This window comes from Dermochelys coriacea, chromosome 4 (genome assembly GCF_009764565.3).
Source record: "Dermochelys coriacea isolate rDerCor1 chromosome 4, rDerCor1.pri.v4, whole genome shotgun sequence".
NCBI classification, from domain to species: domain Eukaryota; kingdom Metazoa; phylum Chordata; order Testudines; family Dermochelyidae; genus Dermochelys; species Dermochelys coriacea.
Window position 1 is genome coordinate 35,929,995 of NC_050071.1, and position 25,169 is coordinate 35,955,163.

Sequence of the window (25,169 nt, forward strand, 5' to 3'; positions counted from 1 at the left end):
AACCACTGTGGTTTCTCAAAGCATCAAGTGGATTTAATAAGCAGCATGGAGCTGATTTTATTTTGTATAGGAACATGCACATGAACTTTATTACCATCAATTCAGGAGAGTCAAAGTAGAAATAAGATGTCTGCATATCTTCTGAATAAGAGACTTCAGCTAACTGTTGCCTAGCTACAAAAGAAGGAAAAACATAAGTCTTAATTACAATTTCAATTCAATCAGAAAAAATCTGAACGTTTATACAGTCTGATCCTGCAACCCTTACTCATGTAAGTAGTTATCCCCTTGAAGTCAATGGTGCTACTCATGGAAATAAGATATTCAGGTTTGGGGCACATGTTTAAGAAAGTTGCTACCAAGTACCAAAAACTGCAGAAGGTATTTTAGCGCACATACTTCTTGCACATGCTTATGTCAGTGGTGTATATAAAATAATCTGTCAATACCACTCCAAAAGAGGCTGATACAATATTGATACACATTTAAATCTGCAAATTACTGTAAGAGGTCCTCTGGAGCTGTTACTACTTCATTGCAAGAATGTCAATTTTTTTAAAGCCATTTCCTAGACTATTCAGTGGTCATATATAAGAAAAAAAACCAACATTCCAGCATAATACCCTATCTCTGAAGACATTGGCAACTGCTCATATAAATAAAGTTAAGCCTATGTCTAAGTCTTTGAAGGATAAGAACCTTACTAATTAATATTTTTCTTCATGTAGTTTTGATATAAAAGCAAGTGTATGAAAGTTTCACATGGGAAGAGACAAAAAAAATTGATTGACAAAAGATCCTAACATCTTTGGAACTAATCCAGTGTCAAAACACTCAGCTTCCTTTAAAAAAAAAATAAAATAAAAAAAGCCAAATCCAGTGCTTTTAATGTAACCATTTTTTGATGTGGGAATAGAAGGGTGGGGATGGAACTCTTCAAAAGGAATTGAAAAAGGACAGCTACATTAACTGAAAACTGCCAAAGTAAATGTTTCCGCTAAGGACCGAATTTGTATTTTTCTTTTTTTGTAATACCTCCTTAGACATTTGAAAAGCTTAAAGACTACTTAAATGATATTTAGCAATATCCTTTTTAAATAACTGAAAACAGATTTTAAATTAATTGAGGCCAACAATTACAGTTGTTGGCACTGGAGGCTTGATATTTGATAAAGTTGTTAGCATAAATTCTTTTTTTGGCTGGTTATACCTTTTTGTCTGTTTTTTTAAAATTATTATTCAGATTGTTATACCACACTTTTCAAATTAGCATCTCTAATTCACCACTGAGTAATTATGTTATCAGGGCCCACTGCGAGAATGGGAAATCTGAAATAAAATTGCAATATACAACAGATATTGCTTTCAGGTGACTCAAGTATATATTTTCCTACCTGATTATACATTTTCCAGGAATTACATCTGTTCACCCAGTTGTAAGAGTTGCTTTGTTTCCTCAACTCCCACTAAGTTCAGAATTGATCCCCCCTTATGTGTTTTCTATTACATATGCAAGGTCTGATTTTTATCATTTTAAATCTTTGTTTAATATACAAATGACAATGGCTTGAGAAAAACACTGTTTATTTTAAATCTCAAAATGAAAGGAAGCCATCTTCAAAAAAAATCTTACTTCTGGAGATTGCTTTCCCTTCAGATGTTGTGCTGCTCACTTTAAAAACATATTAGGGCTAAAAGCTGTCCAATTAGTTTAAATGGCAATGCACAAATAACTGCAGACAAAATTTGACCCATAATCAGATTTTCAATTTTCTTTCAATAATTTTAATGGGATACTTTGATAAAAATTGTCAAATTTCAATGCTTACAAATTACCATGTTAAATCAAATCCTTACCATAGACTCAAATGTTAGTGGGCCCCGCTCTCAAATCCACTGAAGACCATGTAAAGACTTCAATGAGCTTTAGATCAGGTGTAAGAGCCTACTCACTGTAGCCAATAACTGTGATAACTAATTATCAATACAAAATGTTACTCTATTTGTCTTTTGCAGTTTTGTGTAACAAATCATCTATCTTCAATCCTTTTATTTTCTAGCTGTTCCAGCATTCTCTGGCTTGGGGTGGGGGAGTCGACCTCCAACTTTCAGGCAATAATGAAGCATAACATTCTGCTTAGTCACTATTACGGTCATCATTTTTCCTACAGACTCTGTTAAAGGGCCCAATCCTATATCCACAGGAGTCAATGGCAAAATCCCATTGTCTTCAGTGATGCAGGACCAGATCCTACATGAAATTAACTGTAAAAAAAATTAAATTGTGAATTTTAATATTAGTGAAAAGTTATAACTAGCAGTTCTGGAAACTGAAGCATTTTATTTAACTACAGAACAGGTACAGTACAAAGTGATAGTGCAAGCTTCCCCTGCAGTATGTTTCAACATGACCTAAAATGATGACTTCTAGGGTTGAAAAGCAGTTCAATCTCCATGCCCATTCAACCCTTGTCTCCTCTGTTGAGACTAGATAAAAATAAGTTTGTTTGTTTATCTATGACAAGATACTCATGGAGAGTATAAGATATCATTTGTAGAACATATAAAACTCATACCAAAATTCAGTTTTCTGATTGGAAATACTTTTTTTCAATAGAATTAAATCTTTATGGGAAAATAAAGCAGCCAGGTCAAACACTAATGTAGAAATCAATTATTTAAAAATGTAATGCCATAATCCAATGTCAAATGGAATTTGACCTAACCTTCCAATTCTTCAGCTGGTTCACTTTTCTCTTTAGTAGTCTCCCGTCGATACAGCAAACTATTATTGTCCTCCATCATCTGTAAGCTTTCTAATGCGGTCTTATGTTCAGTCAAAGATCTTAAAAGAGCGATGCCATTTGCCAACTCAGGAAGCCCTGAGGAATTATCAATTTGATCCAAATGTTTCAAGCAATCAGTTCCCATTCTTTCACCTTCCCTGGCTTCATGGATTGAAGGCATGATGCTTGATCCGTTTTCAAACTCCGTTTCACCTATTCCGGCGCCCTTTGAAGATGAATGCCCTTTTGTTAAAGGATAAGTGGCAGTTCTGGAAACCTGAGTATGTTCTTTATCTAATGTATCAAATGCAATACAATATTTACTTGTAATATACTGGCATGGGTCATTGGAATTGCAAGCCTTTAGTGGTAAGGCTAGTAAAGAACTAACTGGTTTAATGTCATCACCACTAGCACCCAAGTAATTTTCTAAAGAATTATCCTGGGAATTTGTGCATCCAAGATGTAGAACATCTTTTTCAGGATTTTTGTCCATGACAGAAGTCTGTAAAGTAGCAGGAATATATGAAACAATATTAGTTTTCTCAAACTTGTTGTTCTTAGCATCACATTCACAATTACTGACTCCACTGTGCACAAAATCATCAGAGCACTTTTTATTCACTAGTAAGTCACTAACAGTACACACTGGTGAGAAATCAAAGCCTTTCTTACTGCCAGTGGTTTCAATATTTAATGTACTTGCACTCATCCCTTTTACAATGTTTTCAGCTTCTGAGTGTCCCAATTCAATCAAAGAAGGAGTTGGAGCATCTTTCATGCTCTTGTCAAAATCTTCATAGGTTTCATCACAAAGTTTTAATGGCAGAGACTCTCTGATCTGATTATCATCTCTCTCTCCCAGCATTGTTGAATATTTGACAACTCTTTCCTCATTACTATGTAGCATTACTTCACAGTTCCTATGAACCCTCCTCTCGCCATTTTGTGCCATAGCTCCCTTTGTCAAGCATGCTGAACCCTGTGAAAACATATTACTTTCACAAACTACTTTATCTTCTGTGTCACTAAAATCAAAAGCATCCAACAGATTGAAGTTAATTTCCATGAACTGTTCAGCTTTATCACTAACATCTCCACATACAGTTAATTCCTCATTTATAACTCCAGGACCAGCCCATGTTACTTCCCCAGAAATCCTAGATTCATTAACTACACTTCCTGAATTTATTCTTGGCAGAAGCTGACCTTGTGACTGAGCAGAAGAAACTGCTGAATCTTTAAGACTCTCAGTTACTGCATGTTCATTGGATTTGGGGAGATTTGTTTCAAAGGTAATGGACCCATTTGTGCTTCTAGAATAAATCTCTTCCGAAGATGAGACAAATTGAATGTTACTCTCTTTATTTATGTTTGATTCAGATAATACACAAGTATTTGGTTGGTCTTTGCCAGAACTTTCATTAATAGTTGACAGTTGAATTGCCCAGTCACTTCTGCTGGATGCAGATGCTTGAGAAGCTATTTTACAATCCCAGCTGTATTGCCTCTCATGATCTGTTAGTTTCATGCAACTGTAATTTAGCTCTTTTTCAACAGGCTGCACAAAAGCTGTCTCAAACTGTGAAACCTTTGGATTGTAAGGGTCTTGTAAATCCAAACCTAAATTAGTTCTTTTGTCATGTCTCCTTTCTGTGACTTCTTCATCACAAGACAGTTCCACTGAATTTGGCAGCATATAAACATCCCAATGATTATTAGTTATTTTCTTTGTAGTATACCGGTGCTGTATATTCTTGGTGCTTTCTCTGTCAGAGTTATCCATATGTTCAGATAGAGTTTCACTCTTTCGTTTAAATAAAATGCCTGTGCTTTCTGATGGCTGACATCCAGAAAAACACTGTGTGATTTCAGAAGGTTTTTGCTCTTTGCACAGTTGTGTTGGCTTGGATTTCAGAAGTGCTATAATCTGTGCTTTGCTCCTGATGTTCTGTGAGACTGCCTCACCATTGATTATCTGACAATTTGATTCCATCTGTTCAGAAATGGAGATGCTGTGGTTTCCATTGTGTATCACTTCTTTGGGAATGCCAATATAAGAAGTGGAAACCAGTGAGGAGACAGACATACCGTCTCTATTGCTACTTGCGCAAGCATCATTATTAGAGTGTGACGGTAAATTAGTTTCTGCATCTTTCTTGCAAGTAGTAGAAAATAAAGGAGAGGTGATATGCAACTGAGATGGAAAGAAAGACTGAGACCACTTAGATGAAGGGGATATTATTGCAGCATCATCTTCCATTGGCACCATTTTCTTTTCAACTTGACGTGGCCCCTGGAAGCCCTAAGAGAAAAGTTTTTAATTTTCATCTTATTCATAAATCAGTTTTTAAATTTGAAACCTAAACAGTAAAAAGAAACAGACCACCTTTTATGCTGCATGTTCTCATCAAACAATTTGACACATTCATTGAACAACCCCAAATTATGCTTCTTTTGTATTGCACCCTTAAGAGCAGCAATGCTGCTAAACATAACAGAAATCTATTAAACCAGGAAAAAATAACTCTTGATAATATTACAGTCCCCCCAAAGCATAAAAATGTATCAGTACATTTAATACTGAAACGCTGGCATTAATCCATTCTGTTCCCAGACACTGCAACATATACATTATTGTGCAAACCATGTAATGTTTTGAGCCCCTCTGAAAAAAGGTGGTAAGAGAAAAATTGATAGACATTTAAGGATAATGGTATGATCAGAGACTGCTGAAATATACATGCATAAGAATTCACAGAATGATATGTATCAAAACAATAGACATGTTTACATATGCTGAGCAAGGTAGTTTTGTTCATCTGCGGCAGCACAAATTTTAATTACGTATTTTCTTTCCAATACATCTTTCCTATTTTATTTGTACTACCCAAATATGTACTAATGCATCCACTGGAAGTTTAATACTCTTCATTAATACTTTAATGTTAACAACCTGTAACTAAATCGAATCTAATATGCTGTAAAATAAAGCTGGCTAGGATGACCTATTTAGTGTGAATTTAACAAGTCACAGTTCTAAACAATATACTTATATTAATGTAGTTTGCTGCCGAGAATTATACTCAAACATTTTATTTTTATCTTCTTGTCTACACACACCTCACTTGATTTCACTCCACTGGAATTCCTCCCTTACATGCCCAAAACACAGCCTTATTCCTTGGATAAGCAGAAAGCACTAGAAAAGACATTAAGTTGGTTGCAGGGAATACACAACCAGGAGGAGGGAAACAACTGAGTACTTTGAAATAGGTTTTCCCTGACACTAGTGCAAATTAAGAGGTTCCATTAATGTTTTAAATTGTATATGAATGTCAAATATACACAAGAAACAAAAACATACAGTATGTTTCCTTTTCAAGCCAACAGGTAGATGTGGCAAAGATAGACCAGTGGGCTTCAAACTATTTCTGTTCAATATAGGAGCTTCTGTTTTCTTTGGCTGCTCACTACCACAGTTTTCAGTAACTTTTGCTGCTTCAATTGTGATCAAATATCGATCACTTTCTAAGTCATCTCCAGGTTTCACCTAGAGGAGACAAAGAACAAAAGGGACCAGTGAAAATGTGTGTAATGGCCAGTGAAAAAATAACCGTTTATCCTAAATGTTGCAAAACATAAGCATACTGAAAGAATTTTTGTTTACAATATTGTCATAAATGAAAACATAACACACAATATTCGCTCTATCCTAGACAACTGGAGCAGACTAGATATGAAAGCAAACATTAGCCCTTAGTTTCAAATTGTTTGTATAGGTTTTAATGTAAAAACTCCAATTTGCTCAATTTGCTACTAAATACTGTAACTTTAAAAAAAATGAAGTTTTTAAACATCTAGCTCCTTAGATCATAATTATTTATATAGGTCCATCAGTGTTTGGCTGTACAATAACGCAGTAATACCAAACAAACAGCTCTCCACCTCAGGAGCTTGCAACATGAAAAGGTACTATACAGATCAAAATCAAACATGTAATGGTGAGAGTACATTGCAGTTGTAATGCTTTCTAGAATAGGTAGGTCTATGAAGGGTGGTTTTTTTTCTTTTTGTTTTTAAAGAAATGGTGTGAAAGAATTACATACTTTAGTAGGAGGATATTCCAAGCATAGTAGGTTGCACAACCACATGCAGTGAAAACTTACTGTACATTAATATTCATTATCTACCATAAGCACATTTGTCAGTTATCCACTCTACTCAAAATCTGCTATGTACTACTTTACATATAGTGACATACAAACAACCTGTCCAAATGATTGTTTTCTATTGCAAAAATTTAACAGCTGCAAGGATCAGAACATTAGCAATGATAAGCTAGACAAAACTGTAGTGTATGGAATTTTGGATCATGTGAAAATAAAAGATGCTGCCTCAACTTACTATCCAAACAAGGATAAAAGCTTTTAAATTATTATAAAAATAATAATAAAATACCTGAGATTTAACAAATACACTCTCCAAACATTGTCCTCTGTCATCGAATAAAGTTGCCTGTATCAAAATAGGATAATTTTAAACAACAATTGTGTTTCAAAAAGCAAACAGAGTGACACAAATAGAAGCTGCAAGAGTAGTACTATACATGATACAGTATTAGAGTATCATACTGTGTTAAACCTGAATTCTTCACCTTATTTCCTCCAATACTGGTCTTCAAAACTCCATCTTGCCAAACTTTTGATTTCTTTGTCTTCTGATGAGTGTACAAGATCTTATTTTTTTTTTAAAAAAATGTAAACACAAATTATTTACAGTGGTCCAACATGCATATTTGAATTTTATATACAATTTTAAAAATAAGACTCACAGTAAACTCTTGACAAGCCATTGCTTTGGTGAAACAAAGCAATCCAAAGGCTTACTGCAGATATTCAGATCTTCACCCTACCCAAAAGAGAGAAGGGCAGATTTGGAATTCAACTCCGCTGCAATGCAAGTGTCAGACAAAAAAGACACACATCCAGTACTTTCCCTATAAGGGAGTGGGAAGTAAGACAGGGTAAAAACTGGGTGGTGGTGCTAGTGAAGGAATTTTGGACTTCTAAAGACTCATATGGTGAAAATAAGATAACAAAAATAAAAAATATTAACAAAAATAGCATTTTTAGTACATATCAAGAAGAGGTCTAATTTTCAGAGGTGCTGAGCATCTTTAACTCCTATTCATTTTAATGGAAGCTCTGGATGATAATATTAGCGCATCTCTGAAAAATCAGTTTAATTAATATTTATGCACACTTTGAAAATTATTAGGCTAATAATTTTCAAACAGAAAACATATCCACTACTAACAAATTAATAAAGATTTTCAAGTCCCTAGTGATTTGGTGGGGCTTCATTTTTGGGTACCTAATTTTGAACACTACAAAGGGGCCTGATCTTCTGAAAGTGCCAAGTACACATACTGCAAAATCAAGCCTCTTTCAGATGTCTCAAGTTGGGCATCTAAAATCACTAGTCACCTATGAAAATCTTGGCCTAAGGCAGTCAACAGTAATCAAAGCTTTATAAAACATTTCCTCATCTTCAAACACTGACACAACAATAGAGTAGAAAAGTAAATGTTAAACATAATAACTTTTGTATTTATGTGTAAAGACTTGCACTTACATTGGGATCTTAATCATCATTATCAATTGCTGAGACTTCAATTAAAACACAACCAAAGGAACACAGCTAACACTGGCAATTGCTCTAACTTCTTGAAATCACTGGCTGGCTCTGTAGACAGCAATATAAGTAAGGTTTAAAAGTAATCAAACATAAGAAAAGGCACACGGCAAGACATAAAACATGGGAAAGCTGTAAAGATTACGGAAAAAGATATGATGATTAGACTAGCTATTAAAACGTAGCTGAAGAGTTAATGAGAATACTTAGTATATTTTAACATTCGGGTTAGGGTTGTTATATTTTAACAGTCGGAGCAGTAGAGACAAGTTGAAATAGCTCATAGGATACTTTTGTAGTTGGTCCCCAAAAGGTATTTTTGAAAAATCATAATATGCTGATTATGCTGTTAGCAGCTAAACAGATATTAAATTAGGATACATTTTCTTTCAACATAAAGGTATTTACAACTGAATCAAAAACATGTATTAGAAGATAACATATATTCATGCTTTTTCTCATGACAATGTCTCTCAAGCTGTGCCTTTTTCATTATGAATTCCAGTTTTAAAGTGTCTTGTCTTTCAACTTTTTAAATTCTACACACTCACCACAAGGTGGCTCAGAACCTTTACCTATAAATTCATTCTTCTCAGTCTTTGTACTGTTTAGAGAGATATATGGAAAATCATGTTCCCAACTGTGCAATTCACAGATTCTGTGGCCCATCACCATTCTTGTAACAATACTAGAAGAGAAGTCCGCACTTTCCCCTTACTTGAGCTAATAACAATGCTAAATCAAGCCATTTTACACAAAGATGGTTACTTAAGAGCAGAATGGGAATTTTCAGATAGTCTTCATCTCATCCCAAGTAACAAAATGGAACAAGAATAAGAATGGAAATTATAGAATCTGTCAGTCAATGGGTGGGCAGCATGGATCAGCATTTGTGTTGCACTCCCCATCAGCACCCAGACCAAGGGAAACTAATGATTAGAGCCTTGCACAGATACAAAATGTATATCTGCATCCAATCTGCAAACATGATCTGCAGATATAAAGCAGATAACTGCAGATTTTCAGGGCTGTGCTAATGATCCAACCACCAGACCAAATTCAGTGATGAAGCCTGATCACGTGCCCCCTGAGGCACAATGCAGATGTGCTAAGAAGAATCAATGGGTACAATATTTTAAGATAGACTGAATTATAGGGCCACTAATACAGACTTCATGTTGCTTGTTTTATTGTCTCCTGAAAGAATACAACTGCAGCTGCTGAAAGCCTTAATGACCTAGAATAAATCAGCAATTTTGATAATGCCTAATGTTCAAAATCAAACTGTACTTCATAGTTTCTATGAAAGACAGTATCTTAAAATGTTTTCATAGTTACAAATTTAACAGCAGCAGAGGAAGAGAGAAATTAAAAGAACAAAAAATAATCAACTTTTCTTTCTGATCCAGCACTAATTCCTAGAAAATATTATGGTTCTGAAAAGATTTGTACCAGAACAAACTGTACTCATATATTCCTGGCAGGGCATGAAACATTATTATTTTGCTCTCCTATCACTCCCTTCATATTAAAGGCGATTAAAAGCCACTATCTCAAACCATTTAGAAGGGAATTTTCAAAAGCATTCCATGTTAGCTAAACACTGATCTTACTGAAGTCAATGGGACTTTTACCACTGACTTCATAAGAGCAGAGTTCAGCCAATACTGAGTGCTTTTAAAAATCCCAATGTTAAAGACTAATAGTTTTTACCCTTGAAAACTGGGTTATTAGTGTAACTGAAGTTCTTAACATTTCAAAGTTATATATATATTTTTTTTCTGTCTGATAGCAAGACAGGTGCGATACTTTTTAGTGGTTTCTTTGGCATAGCAGAGCTTTAAGAAAAAAAAGTGAACCAGGACCGACTATAGCAAATCCTGGCTCTGGGGCAAGCTGATGGAAAGCACTAAGGTAACCTGCAATGGAAAAAAGTTGAGCTTCTGCTCTTTTCCTCTAGAGGCCAGAGTACTGTACAAACATCTAGCAGAGGCGGTCCCTGCTCTGGAGAGCAAGCAGGGAGACCTACTGTTAAAGTGCTTAAAAAAAACCACCCCTCAGCAATTCACACGCTAGCTAGGCAGGAGGACGCCGGTGCCGGAAGGGCTGGAGGCAGGAGGCGAGGGTAGACATGCTGCCAGGGAGCGGAGAGAGGGGTACGGCCCGGGGCTCTTGTTTTCGTCACCAGACGTGTCATGTCACTGACTGACCGTTTCTATGGAGCCGGACGAGCCCACAAGGCGAGCGGGCGCTGCACTCCTGCTATTCCCGGTCTTATTGGGATCCGGAAAGTGGGCGGGCGAGGCCCGTCCACTGCTAAAGGATCCCCCCAGCCTAAAAGGGGGATCCACAGGATCTAGATACCCAAAAAATTCCGGGGGACAACTCATGAAATAAGAGGGACAGGAGTGCGGTCAAAGGGTCAAGCTATTCCTGGTGTAATAAACAACAAGCAGCCCGAGCCGAGCCGGCCTCTCCCGCCCTGGTCTTTCCCAAGCTCCCTGGCACGGATCGCGAGCCCAGCGGCGCTGAGCCTCTCAGGTCACCGTTAAAAACGGCGGGAAGAGCTGACGACGGTTGCGCTAAGGGGCGATCGCTGTGCTGACCCCGATGCGGCCGGGTAGCGCTTGGGCTACGTCCGAGAGATGCGGGGGGTGGGGGGGTGGCGTGTCAGAGCGCCGGGAGCAGGCAGGAGCCGACCCTCCCCCTCTCTTCCCGCACCTCTCGCGGTCGCGGCCTTTCTCCCTTGTTTGAAGGTTTCCCGCGCCGCCGGCTGTCGATGACGTTGTTTTCCAGCGCGACAGCCTGGGAAGCCCCGCCCCGCCTGGCGGGCGGCGCGACAGTCGGTAGCCAGGAGGTGCCGTGCTAGTGGCACGCGCTCGGAGCGCCCTTGGCGGTGAACTGACGTTAGGACCCGGCGGAAGGGCAGGCGGGGGCCTTTCTCCCTGGGGCCGAGCGTCGCGCGCTGGTATCGATGCTGTGACTGCGGCTGCGCCGAGGCGGGCAGGAGCCCGGGGAGGAGGCGGGTGTGGGTTCTCTGGCCGCGAGCTTCTGCGTCACGCCGCCAGAAGCCCGTAGGAGTTCGCGGCGGCAGGTGAAAGCCCGGCTCTCCGGAGAGGGTGGGGGGAGAGAGACATGGGGATTTAGGGGAATGTGTAACCCCTTCCGCCCCGCCGGCAGGGGGCGCTGCCAGGTGCTTTCTCCGCGCCTGCGTCAAGGCGCTGCCGCGTGTCTCGTGCGATGGGAAAGAGGCGTTAGTGGCGCGCGGGGGGGGGTGCCGTGCCGTGCCGTGCCTCGCCTCGCCTCAGTTGATCATCCCTCTTGTCTGTCAGGGCTTGAGGGGGTGACTCCGAAGGGCTGTTGCTGCCTCCTGTGTAACCCCCTCCTAGCACTCCGGAGTGAGGCCGTTGACACGGGGAGGGGCAGTTCCTTGGCGATCACTGCAGTGGGGTAGCGAGGGAGTTGCCTTCTGCCCCGCTGTGGTCTGCACTAGCCTCCCCGGCCATGGCTACACTGCATTGTAAACCCGACCCACGCTTGTGCGTTGGGTTGAGTATCCAGGCTGTATTGTAAACCTGAGCTTACAGTTGCTGGAGTTGGGCCCACTTGTCCAGGATGTGCTACACCGATCTTCTGACTTGGGTCTGTGGCTTGAGCTGCATTCACCCTACAAAATGATAGGGCTTGGACCCAAGTCTCACAGAGTATCAGGCTCTTCCTCCCTCCCCCCCCCCTTGGTTGGGCCCCTTGCTGATTTAGTGTTGTGAGTGGATGATAAGAGGGATGGGTTCAAACCTGAGTCTGAGCCCAGGTTTCCAGTGCAATACTGTATAGAACAGACTCTAATGACTGCAATCTAAGTTCAGCTCTACAGCCCCCAGTTCAGTTTGTTAACCCTACCATACTGCATTTACACCTGCTCAACATTGTAACAAAGCTGCCAGTTCTTTTTACATGCAGCACCTTACACATGTGAGAGTAGAATAGAATCTGGCATTGTAAGCGTTAAACATATCTCTCAGTACCACTGTGACTCATGAACCTCTGACCCCTTTCTGTTGGTTAAAAGTCGGCTTTTTTTCTGACAAAACCACAGTTACTTGACAGTCAATTACATCCTGTAATTCTTGTAAATGCCTAATTTTCACTGAAGTCAACAAAAGCTTATCTGAAGTATAGCATTGTTTGGCCCATAGCTTTTACTGATAAGTTTTGTTATTGTTTGTTCTTTCTGTTCTTTGAATCTTTGTACATAATGTGCTGCTCCATTTAAAATCTTTTCTATTTAAATTACCTGAGCAGCTGGTGTGCATGCCAGTTGGAAATCGAAGAATAATTAGAAAATACTCTCTAGGTAATAGATGTTAACTGTGAAAATGCATTAATGCTGATTTTAATATAGTTATGTAAAATCAAGTAGTTCTGACCGTTGATATTGTGCTAGAGCAGGATATTGCTATAGCTACTTTGAGTAAGAAAATAGAAAAAATTGGAAAGTACTTTGGTGAGTGCACCATTCATAAGACAATGATTGAGAGTGCTAGCTTTTATGATCTTTGAGCATTTTCTATGACTTCCCTATGGTTGAAACCCAAGAGACTTTTTTGTACAATCCTTTGTTTTTAAAATACAAATCCAAGGAATTTCAATTGTTTGACTTGATGCTGAGGCCAAGTAACCTAAACCTCAGTGGTGAATGACTCAAAGAGAATAATATGAGTTTCTTCTTCCACAAATAATAATGTTGGTTTCCACCAGTTTTACAATACAGTGTCAGGTTGCGACCCAGCTAATTCAAAGCACTTTCTTGTGCTGGCTACCAGAGTCATGACTTGCAATGAAAGAGGGAGGATTTCCTCTGTTGCAGGGGTGTCAATTATTTTTTGTCACGGTTTAAATTTCTTGGTCAAGATATAGTCAAGGTCCAGATTCCAGAGAAAATAATAATAATAATAATGATTATAATAAGTAAATAAAAAATTTCTGGGTCTATTCAAAAGCGTCTGGTGGTTTGGATTTGGCCCAGGGTCCACCTATTGACTACCCCTGCTCTGCAGGATCACTCCTCCTACCAAAGCTGTGGCTCTCCCTTGCCTCCCCACAAGTACATCAGCCAGTGCAGCTGAGCTGGCATGTTGAAGAAAGGTATCTTTGCAAGGTAATAGAGCATTCATCTTCACTTCTCATCTCCTTCTTCCCTTGAGCATCTTATTGTGACTCTTGAGTGCTGGGGCAGTGCATCTTCAAGCTAGCCTTGCTCAGGAGTTCTGGCAAAGTCACAACTTGGGACCTGGGTAATGCTCCCAGCACAATCTAGAATTTGCCTAAATTAAAAGTTAGTTTTCTCATGTCCTTAATACTTGAAGCTTCCTAAATAGTTTACAGATTAGTTTGATACTGATAGTTAAGTGATGGTACAGACAAGACAAGCACAGCTGCCATTATGTGATGAGCTGTAGCTTTCAGAGACTTGGATATTAAGGAGGGTGGGTGTTTGTTTTTCAGAGAGGGGATGTTGTCTGGAATACATTTATAATGCCTGAATACTTTATTTAGAGAATTGGCTTGCATTCTTTAACTTCTAACTGGACATTCATCAGAGGCATCCTCTATCGGGGAAAAAAGTACCTCTAATTAATAGTGCAATTTTTCCTTTAGCCTCCTTCCAAGTACTGTATTGCATTGCTGACGTTTGTCTTGCAATTGACATTTGTCTTGACTTGAACTCACGTTGAACTTCTGGCTCAGTGGTCAGAGTATGACCTCACTTATCCTTTCAAACTAATTGACAACTTGTTGACCTTAAATCATCTTGAATGGTCAGCTCACAGCAGGGAGATAAACTGGAATCTTGCTAAGAGGAGCCTGATTTACACAATAATCTGAAGCCATTTCCATTTTTATGCCATCTTGTTATAAAGATGAGCTTCCTCTCTGATGTTTCTCCCTACAAGCACCACTTCCTGGTATATTGTATTGCACTACTAACCATTGGCCAAGCAATGGGAAGACTTACGTAGCTATCATGCATAAAATATTTCAACCGTTGTGATAATTTCATTTTTAGACAGCTTCCCACTTTTTCCAAGTTGTATCTGTTTTTATTTTACACATACAGAATAAAGTGGTCTGAAAGACTGGTCATTCTTAAGGTTGAAAAGTGACTAGGCTCAAAATGAATTAGAGTTTGTAGATGCCCAAGACCAAGTTTGATATTTTCTCTCTAATTATATAAACCCATGTAACTTGTTATCTTTGCTCAAGTTACATTCTGTTTTCTAAGAGCTTTATTTTATTAGTTGCCAAGATCCCTCAATTTGCCAGTTAGGTCAGTGGGAGTTGAGGATGCTCAGCACCTCATAAGATCAGGCCCCAAATAACTAAGAAAAAGAAAAACATTATTTTTAAATATAGCACATCCAGATTATAATGTAGACTTGCAAAAAACAGTATTCATCAATGAGCCCAAAAATATGGTGCTCTAAATCTTTGACAGAATACTAACAATGTAGTGAAAATGCATTTTACTGTACTCGGAAGATGTTGTTTGAAAAATGTTCGCTCTCCATATCCTTTCCTGATATAACTACTCGCAGAGGTGTGCTTTAGCTTTTTGATGATCTGGCAGGGACCATTTTCTTACGTGCATCCCATTTCCATCACAAGTCCAATTGTGCTGAATACTACCGTCAAATGTTAAAATGCATTTTGGTTTGCCATTCCTCTACAACGAGACTGTTCTTAAACTTGGGGTTCAGACCAGAAACTCGTGCAGCCAGATCCTTAGCTGGTGATAAGCAGCATAAGCTTCTGGAAAGACAAGGTGGGTAAGGTAATATCTTTTATTGAACCAACTTCTGTTGATGAAAAAGATGAGGTTTTTGTGCTTATGCAGCTCTTCTTCCTAGGACCAACATGACTACAGCAACACTGCAAACATAAAACTCTTGAAAATTTATTGGATGGGAGGTACTATAGAAGAGCAAAGCAGTATTGCCTACTATTGGTAGGAAAAACTTCTGTTTTTTACAAAGTTATGTTTAATTTTCAGATGACAGAATGACTGGCATAGAGAATGAAACTGTAAGAGGCAAAGCCATGGAAGAGGAAAGCACTGAACAGAAAAAGGAACGAGAGAAAAAGAAAAGGTCGAGGGTTAAACAGGTGCTGTCTGATATAGCAAAACAAGTGGATTTCTGGTTTGGAGATGTCAACCTTCACAAAGACAAATTTCTCCGAGAACAAATAGAGAAATCTAGAGATGGATGTAAGTTTGCTCTTAAATAATAGAAAAAGTGGTAAACAAATTTCTGTGTTGAATTGCAATTTCATCTGCAGTGGTAGTGGTCTGAATTATTGCATATACAAATTATAGAGGCATTCTCTATGTGTAGCTGCTGTGGAGGAAAAAAAAGCCCATGCAAACAACTGGAGCAATGACCGTCCACTCATAAGAGAGAGATGGGTACTGCTGATAAGAGGAATCTTATTTATTCTTATTCTTTTCCTTCCCTTACAGCCAATTATGATGGTGCTTTTGGAGAATCTTCATGGGTGAAAATTTGTGGTTCTTTTGATTTTGTTCTTTTTTGTTTTGGTTTTGGTTGGTTTTGTTTTACATCAGTGAAATAATAGGAAAGTATACAATCTCACTATTAATATTTGGTTTATAATGTAGCTGGTATGGAATCATGAAAGCTCCCACTTTAATTTTGCTTTTGGTTTGGTTCCAACTTTTTTTATTTTGTGTTTTTAGATATGTTTGGATGAGTGAATGGTTGTTTCTTTGCATGGCAAGGAAGATTAGTGAGAGTTCTGTAGTCTGTCCTTTGATTTTTGTCTGTGTGGTTTATTTAACTTTTACCTTACGAAGCAAAAAGCTACAGGTGTCACAGATTTTTTGGTTAGCCTTCTTAAAGAATCACAGAATACCTGTCATTTAAGATGGAAAAGGTTCTTTCCGCTGTATTGTGCTATGTGATGTGATTTTTATGATGCTAGTACAGGCTCAAAGGTCCTTTGATTTTTTTGGTAAGGTATTGTGGACATCCTCCTATGTAGGATTGTATGCTAAATGAATGTACTAGAGTTACTTTATATCAAATGCTATGCAATCTAAAAATGATGTTAAAACCCTTTTCCAAATGGCTATATTTTAACCTTTTTTCTGCATATTAATCTTAAATAAACTTGGTAAAAAAATTTACCAGTACATATATTGCAACAGTTTCTGTCAAACTTTTAGCAACATAACTCATTACTATTAAATAGAGGGAGTGAAGGGATCTTTTGTAATGGAAGTATTGGGTTGAATCTGAACATTGAGCGAGTGCTTGGAGAAAAGGCACATCTTCAGTGCAAAAGATTTTTGCATTATAAAACCACAATAGAAAAGGGGTTTTCTTCATTTATTTCCAAAGAGAATAGTTACCAGTGGGAGTTGAAAGAATAGATCAAAATTCCTTTGGGAAGAAGGTTAATGGGGAAGAGAAATAAAATCTAAGCTTACTGAAACCCTAAATTACAGATGGTAAAAATCCACTTTTATGTAAGTTCTTGTCAATACTCAAACCAGAGGTATGCTCCTGCAGCTCTTATGCATGGAAATGGTCCCAGTGGCTTCTATGATACTTTAGAACACATAGATAATACTGATCTGCTGCTCATTTGAATGAGGCCTAAATATGCTTTCCTTTTGAACTTGCACTGTTTTCACCACTTGCTTTTTTTCCCTCCCTCAGATGTTGACATATCGCTTCTTGTATCATTCAACAAAATGAAAAAATTGACGACTGATGGGAAATTGATAGCCCGAGCAGTTAAAAGCTCATCTGTTGTAGAAGTGTGTATTGTTTTTTTCATTCTTTTTTAGCTGCCATTACTGTATTTGGGGTGGCAGATAAGACTGTAGAAAATGCTGCCCTAATTTGTCTTTGTTGCTCTTAGCTGGATTTAGAGGGAACTAGAATCAGAAGACGTCAGCCACTGGGTGAGCAACCAAAAGATGTGGATAGTCGTACTGTATATGTGGTAAGGTTGCATCTGTTACCTGTCTCATGTGTAGAAGGTTAATGTTTATGAAAGTTAATTTTAAACTTATGTCTTACTGAATTTTAGACTGTAAATTTCACAGCACCTGATCTGCTTCTGTCTTGTAAAGTGCCAGGCCATGAGAATGAATAAAGGATTAGGAAGCATGCCTTATAAATATAGACTCAAGGAGCTCTATCTGATTATCTTAACAAAGAGAAGGTTTAGAGCTGATCTGATTACAGTCTACAAGTATCTACATGGGGGAACACATCTTTAATAACAGATTGAACTGTTCTTCAGTCTAACAGTGAAAAAGATATAACATGATCCAATGGCTGGAAGTCGAAGCCAGACAAATTCAGACTGGACATAAGGCATACATTTTTCATAGTGAGAGTAACTAACCACTGGAATAATTACTAAGGGATGCATGGATTCTCTGTCACTGATCATTTTAAAATCAAGATTGAATTTTATTCTAAAATATGCTCTGGGAATTATTTTGGGGACATTCTATGGCCTGTGTTATACAGGAGGTCAGACTAGATGATCACAATGGGTCCCTTCTGGCCTTGGAATTATGAATCTGTGAACTGGTTAGGATAATGAACAATAAATAATGAATACTAGCTGGTACTTGAGGCAGGTTGTTAATGGAATTAGAAGAAAGGAGAACAATGCAGCTTTGGAGAAAGGAAATGATATACTTCATAACATGAATATTCTAATGTCCCTTTTACTACTGTTTTTCTTTTGCTGTTAAATCAAGATGCAGCATATAGAGTGAATGATTGAACTCAAATTAACTAATGTTAGCAAGATAAGCAAGATCTATTTTAACACACAAGGGGTATTTATATTGGAGAAATTTTAATGTATTTTCCTGCACTATTGCTTCCACGGTTTGCAACATAAGAGGAGTTGTGCTGATACAGACAAGTGCTTTTATATATATAATATATATATGTATATATATATATGTGTAATATAAATAAAATCTTGGGGTAAACAAGGCTTTAGGATGATGATAAAGATAACTTGATCAGAGAAGATGAGCTGGATGAGTTTGACAGATAATCTAGAACTATTTTATAGGTCACTTATAGAGCATACAGTACAATAGTAGTTATTAGTTTTAGAAGTACCAACATGTTTGTTGCAAATCTGGTTTGCCCTGTAGTATCGTCAGTCTTTTGATAGCAGAAAGCTCCTAAATTGGTTGGTTTCAGTGTTTTATTTCTGGAAAACCCTTCCAGCATCTATGCACTGTGTCTATACTGAGATTTTTCTGAAAATTGCTATATTGCTACAGCACCAGCATTCCAACAATACTAGCAATGGCACTAAAAAATGCTGCTGGCTGATGTAAGCTAGTGCTCCCTCTGAGGAGCTGTATTCTTGGAAGATTTTCAGAAGGAGCTCTGTGTAGCCAGTTCCCATTTCACAGGCGATATCTAGGAGTCCCTTGGACTTCAGAGAGCTTTTATGGCTCGTATCAAAGTAGGTATGTAGCAGGACCCATTAGGGGAATTGAAAAGGAGTACTTGTGGCACCTTAAAGACTAACAAATTTATTTGAGCATAAGCTTTCGTGAGCTACAGCTCACTTCATTGAACCAGCATTTTTTTTATTTGTGTACCAAACTTTCTGTGATGGCATGTATTCAGTAACTACCATGTAGCTATATACATGTGCAAAGTACCACAGCTCTCCAGATCAGTAAATAACATGGGTTGCTCTGATGATTCTAGAGAATAAAGTATTTATACAGCAGCTCCTTTCTTTAACAACAAATAGTGATATCTGGGCTTTTGTTAAGTGTGGTGTGATACTGCTAATAGAATTCCCTAACGCAGTTGTAAGCTCTCCTTATTCCAAAGCTCTTCAAATAATATTGACAGAAAAGTTTCAAAATATTTGAAGTAAGGTGTTCCTATTTTAATAAGCTAGTTAGTTAGGCTTTGATTTGAAATTGTTGTAAAAAGAATAATTGGTGTATATTTTGTAGACCACCAAATCGCCAAAGTTCTGATATGGAAAGTAATTTGCAATATATATCTGATCCTTGTTACCACCTACAGATTTTTTAAAAAGAGAGAGACCAATTTTTTTTTTTTTTTAATACAGTGATTTAGCTGGGTTTGAAATTTACTTAATCACTTCTTTTGATGTGCAACCATGGGGCGGTAAAGTTCTGTTACGGTATGTCTACACCAGGGGTTCTCAACCTTTTTCTTTCTGAGGCGCCCCCCACCCAACATACTATAAAAATTCCACAACCACCTGTGCCACAACAACTGTTCTTCTGCATATGCAGTAGATTAAAAGCCAGAGCCAGTGTTAGGGGATAATAAGCAGGGCAATTGCCCGGGGCCCAACAAAGCTAAGTTGCTTGGGCTTTGACTTCAGCCCTGGGCAGCAGGATTCGGGCTTCAGTTTTCTGCGCTGGGCCCTAGGGAGTCTAACGGTGGCCCTGGTCTCTGATTTATTTTGGTGAACCCCCCTGAAACTTGCTCGTAGCCCCCAGGGGGCTCCGGACATCTGGTTGAAAACTGCTGGTCTACACAACAATAAAACATCCTGCAACTGGCTCGGGTTTGCGGGACTCAGGCTGGTGGGACTCAGGCTTCGGGGCTGTAAAATTTGTGGTGTAGATGTTTGAGCTCAGACTGGGCCCTGAGCCTGGGCTCCAGTCCAAGCCTGAACGTCTGCACTGCAGTTTTACAGTCCTGCATCCCAAGCCCTACAAGCCCAACTCGCCTGACCCCAGCCAGCTGCAGGTGTTTAAATGCTGTGTAGGTATTCCCTAGGGCTATGTCTGTACTGCAGTTAGACACCTTCGACTGGCCTGTGACTAGGGTTTTGGGCTAAGGAGATGTTTAATTGCAATGTAGACATTTGGGCTAGGGCCTGAGCTCTGGAACTCTCCCACCTTGCAGAGTCCTAGAGCACAGGCTGCAGCCTGAGCCCAAATGTCTACATCGCAATTAAACAGCCCCTTAGCCTGAGCCAACTGACACAGGCCAGCTGAAGGGTTTTTAACTGTAATGTAGACACACCGTTAGAGTCCTTGATAAGTTCTGCTTCCATACTGGAGAAAGGGGGAAGAGAGGTTTTTGTGCAGGATCAACACAAAGACCACTTTTGTAGTTTCAGATGAATAGGAACACATCGTTTGCATATCACAAAAAATCTGCTACTGCACTTGGGCTCACGGGGACAATATTTTTAGCGTATGCAGCAATGCACAGCTCCATTTTTGAAACAAGAATAAAGTCCATGTAATGTATTCCTTTAAGGAGTCGCTTCATTATCTTACCTATAAAAAGAAACTTCCCTTAAGGCTTAATTGAAGTTTAAATTTCAAAACAAGTTTTACAAAGGTAATTTTATGGTTAATAAACTTTCTCTGCTCTACTTTCAACTCCCTAGCAGTGCATAATTGTTTCTGGTGCTGTCCATATCCCATTTAAATATTTTATGTAGTTTTAAATTCACTGACATTTAGATTGCTTGCCTGAGCAGCACATTCCATTATAGTTTTGATACAGAGCCCATACTAAACCAATCATTTAACAAGAAGTTTCTCTCTCTTTTGGAACAGTGTGTAGTGTCTTTTCACTAAGTTCTTCAGTTAAAACCTTTTTAGAAAGATAAACCCGTTGGGAGCTAAATAATGCTGACGTTGCAATTTTTGTTTCTATAAGTGTTCGAAGATGTATCTTGTCAAATGGGCCACCCATAAAGGCATCTTTAGAAAGGTATAGGAAGCTATTCCTGAACTAGAAAGAGCTAATAGTTTCGACAAGCTTCCACTGTCGGCAGTAAAGGGAAGCTAGTAGGAACTGAGGCAGGCCGTCTGCAAGTTGCCAAAATGTGTGGCATAAAATTGCCAATTCATATGTGCCTACTGCCCAGATGACTGGCTGAAAACCCCGCACTGGTCATCACTGCAGATGGGCAATTAGCATACTAGTGCTTATCATAAAGTTTAAAAACTAAAGAGCTACCAGGTTTAATTTACCAGTTCTTTCACTAGTGCTTGTTGTTTGTGGCAAATGAACACCTATTTCTCTGAAGTGTGATTTACCCAAAGTCAGAAAACCATTTTGCTGTGAATTGATTGTTTCAAGCCAATGAGACTGTACTGGCTCAAGGTTCCTTATGCATGGATGTGATTGCAGAATTGAGTTTCTGGTACAGGAAATGAGAAAACAACATATATCAAATGTACATTGTTGTTTTTACCAAGGGTACAGTTTAAAGCAGTGGAGGGCAACCTGCGGCCCGTCAGGGTGATCCACTGGCAGGTCACGAGACAGTTTGTTTACATTGACCGTCCACAGGCACGGCCGCCCTCAGCTCCCAGTGGCCAGGAATGGCAAACTGCGGGCAGCTGTGCCTGCGGACAGTCAGTGTAAACAAACTGTCTCGCAGCCCGCCAGTGGATTACCCTGATGGGCCGCAGGTTGCCCACCACTGGTTTAAAGTGACATTTCCAGATGAATGCTAAAACCTGCTGTTACCCATACTGATTGATTTTTACTATTATTTATCTACCTATCTCATTCAGTAAGGAAACTTGTCTAGAAATGTGAAAATATTTCCTAATTTTTTCTTAGATATTTAATTGAAAACTCTTAAATAGCTAGCAGTACTTGGCTACATTGAGCCTCTGATACTGTGGTAACTGACTATATGGGAATGTGTATATTATATTGCTAAAAGAGAAATAAAATGTTTCTTTTCTTTTTTTTTTAATAGGAGCTGCTTCCCAAAAATGTCAACCACAGTTGGATTGAACGGGTATTTGGGAAATGTGGTAATGTAGTTTATGTCAGTATCCCACGTTATAAGTCCACTGGAGACCCAAAGGGATTTGCATTTGTTGAATTTGAAACAAGAGAGCAAGCAGACAAAGCTATTGAGGTAGGCTCATCTTTAACACTTCTTTCCATTTTATAATTAAGACTATGATTTAGTCATGGGTATTTTTAGTAAAAGTCACGGACAAGTCACAGGCAATAAACAAAAAGTCAGAGCCAGTGACCTGTCCATGACTTTTACTAAAAATACCCCTAACTAAATCTTGGGTGCTGGGGGAGCGGGGGTTCTCCAGAAGACACTGCTGATCTGGGGGAGGGTGCTCTGGTGGTCGCTGCTGCTCTAGGGAGGCAAGCCTTCACCACTGCTTCTCTAGGGACGGGGGCAGCCCAGGGGGCCCCGCCGCCGCCACTCCTCCGAGCCAGGGGGCAGCCCCGGGACCAGCTGCCTCGGGCTGCCCAAGCAGCGGCTGGTGTGGCTGGCCCTGGGCGGGGCGCGGCTGCTTGGGCAGCCCTGGGGTCAGCAGCTGAGGCTGCGGAAGTCACGGAGGTCCTGGAAAGTAACTGAATCCATGATTTCCGTTACCTCCGTGAAAGACTCACAGACTTAGGCATAATAGAGTGGCAAACGTGAATAGTCTCTAGTTCTGTAAAGGGAAGTGGAAGGGAAACTTAAATACAGGAATTCTCAGAAATAATTTCAAAGCTTGGATGTCACCTTGATTTTTTTTTTTTTTTCTCCCAAAACCTGCAAATAGCTTCACAAACTATAAAGTTTTCTAATTCAATTAAATTAAGTGGAGCAAATAAGAGAAACGCACACTGATATTTTCTCCCTTAATTTAATTGGGCTATTTTTTTTAGCCCCTTTTGAACCCAGAATAAAAGTGTCTGTTTATGACAGCAGCAAAATGGGAATGAAATGGCCTCGCACAGCTCACTGGAAGAGGATAGTGAAGGTATTAATATTAACTTTTATCATAGCTTTGTGGTGTGGTCTTAAGGTTTTAGAAATTATCATTCCATAGCACAACAAAAATAAAACTGTTGTAGTGGCCAAAGGAGCTAGTAAACTAATGACTTGAAGACTAATAAACTTTTAAGCAGTGCTTCTGGACCAATTATCAAAAAGAAGGTGGTTCCCTCTTGGTTGGATTCTTCAGAGACCACATCTTTCTAGAATGAGTGTAGAGGCAGTATATATTTTTAGTAATTATTTCTTTTTGGCGGGGAGGGTATTCCGCTGTGAATAAATTTAGTTTATAAATAATATTTTGTTGATCTTAAATACTTTCTATTTTTTTTTAATTTAAGTTTTTGAATAATCCACCAGAAGAAGCACCAAGAAAACCTGGGATGTTCCCCAGAACAGTAAAAAATAAGCCTGTTCCTGCGCTGAATACAAGTGACTGCACTGTAGTGGGTAAGGGAGGGGAATATTTTGGGCATAATAATTTTTAATTCAGACATCTTAAACTCCTTAATTAATCTATTAATTTAAAACTTTATTGAAACGGAAATTTGTAACTTTTTTTGTTTTCCTTGGCAAAAATGGGTTTAGGAAGCAAAACTGGATTACAGAGATGAAGCATTTCTGTTTTCAGTAGTGAATTTCTGCCTCTTTTCTTTCTTGAATAAGGATGAAAATGTCCTTTCTTGTCAACCAAGAAGCAACATTGTTTGCTTTCATACTAGCAGACTAGGCTGTACTATTTATTAATCCTTATTTAAACAATCACCATGAGTCCCAGTCAAATTTGTCACACTTGCATAAAAATATTTAATATTGAAGAGATGGGTATAAATTATAATAGCAAAATTACATTTAAAGATTGTTAAGGCTGCTAAAACCAAAATATGACCACCTAACAGGTCTTGGATGGCAACCATCTGGCATTTTTCTTTCTGTTGAACTTGTTAGCTATATTTCTTTACCAGTTCTTTCACTAGTAGAACCAGAGAAATTTACCAGAATTTTACTGTCTGAACATCTCACTGAGGATCCTTCACAGTCTTCATAACTCCAGTGCCTCTGAGCAGAGACTTCTAAATATCAGTAGAATGTTTGCTCACAGAAACATGGGAAAATTGCCAAGGGAAAGCCCTTCAATATGCTTGAGCAGTGGTTCTGTAAATGATCTATAGATTAATTTTGATAGCATAATCTTTCAAGGAACATGATTATAGTTTCAGTTGATTTGCCCAGCTCATTCTTACCGTGGATGGAAGGGCTCATTTTGTCTCATACAGGGTCTTGAGGCTCCCTCCATTCATAAAGTGAGTTTCTCCATCACATCCATCATTTTTTCTGGCCAATGACTGACTACTCCTTTATTAACAACAAGGTTTTGCTCGTTAATCATTTGTTGTGGTGATTGGTGTGAATCAAAAGGTGGAGGTGCCGCTTCTACGTCAGGATCTGACTATGCTGCTTCTCGGTAGTGTTCCCAGCCCATGCCAGTCTGGAAGCAAATAAACAGTACTGGGTATCAGACCTAATTTTCCCACATTACAGTACAGATAATCTCCCTATTAGGTAATTTGTCAGGCATGTAGTTCTTGGTTTATACAAATTGTGATAGATGCAGTGGGTTCATAATAGTAATTATGACATTTTCCCAATATCTACCAAAGGTTGTGTCTCCCCAATAGACCTCATAATTTAAATCAGCCAGCTTTCTTATTTACTTGTCCATCCTGACTCAGTAAGGACCCTTCTCTTTTCTGCCAACCTCCAAAAGCAGCCAGTTCCAGGGAATGTTGTAATCACATACAAATCATGAGGAAGAGTAGGACTTTACCCCCAACCCTTTCAGGCACTCTTGATTCT

The 25,169-nt window shown here is 38.8% G+C and overlaps 2 protein-coding genes across 4 annotated transcripts in view; one reads left to right on the top strand and one right to left on the bottom strand.

Annotated features, from left to right (window-relative positions):
• The window catches only part of ZGRF1 (zinc finger GRF-type containing 1), a 46,075-nt gene extending 35,325 nt beyond the window's left edge, over nt 1-10,750 (bottom strand). The window contains exons 1-7 of the mRNA XM_043513541.1: nt 8,424-10,750; nt 7,621-7,697; nt 7,444-7,524; nt 7,248-7,304; nt 6,154-6,339; nt 2,727-5,091; nt 95-174 (exon numbers count right to left, since the gene is read on the bottom strand). Coding sequence (XP_043369476.1) covers nt 95-174; nt 2,727-5,091; nt 6,154-6,339; nt 7,248-7,304; nt 7,444-7,524; nt 7,621-7,641 — 2,790 coding nt within the window. The 5' untranslated portion in view covers nt 7,642-7,697; nt 8,424-10,750. The remainder of the gene's footprint in view (nt 1-94; nt 175-2,726; nt 5,092-6,153; nt 6,340-7,247; nt 7,305-7,443; nt 7,525-7,620; nt 7,698-8,423) is intronic.
• A 667-nt stretch (nt 10,751-11,417) lies between these two features.
• Nucleotides 11,418-25,169, top strand: part of LARP7 (La ribonucleoprotein 7, transcriptional regulator) — a 38,443-nt gene continuing 24,691 nt past the window's right edge. The window contains exons 1-6 of one of the 3 annotated variants that reach the window (XM_038398845.2): nt 11,418-11,577; nt 15,535-15,750; nt 17,225-17,325; nt 17,430-17,513; nt 22,281-22,445; nt 23,654-23,762. In XM_038398845.2, the coding sequence (XP_038254773.1) occupies nt 15,543-15,750; nt 17,225-17,325; nt 17,430-17,513; nt 22,281-22,445; nt 23,654-23,762 (667 nt within the window). In that variant the 5' untranslated portion in view covers nt 11,418-11,577; nt 15,535-15,542. Of the gene's footprint in view, nt 11,578-15,534; nt 15,751-17,224; nt 17,326-17,429; nt 17,514-22,280; nt 22,446-23,653; nt 23,763-25,169 lie in introns of those variants that run through there. The other 2 variants (XM_043513538.1, XM_043513540.1) reach the window with 2 other exon arrangements.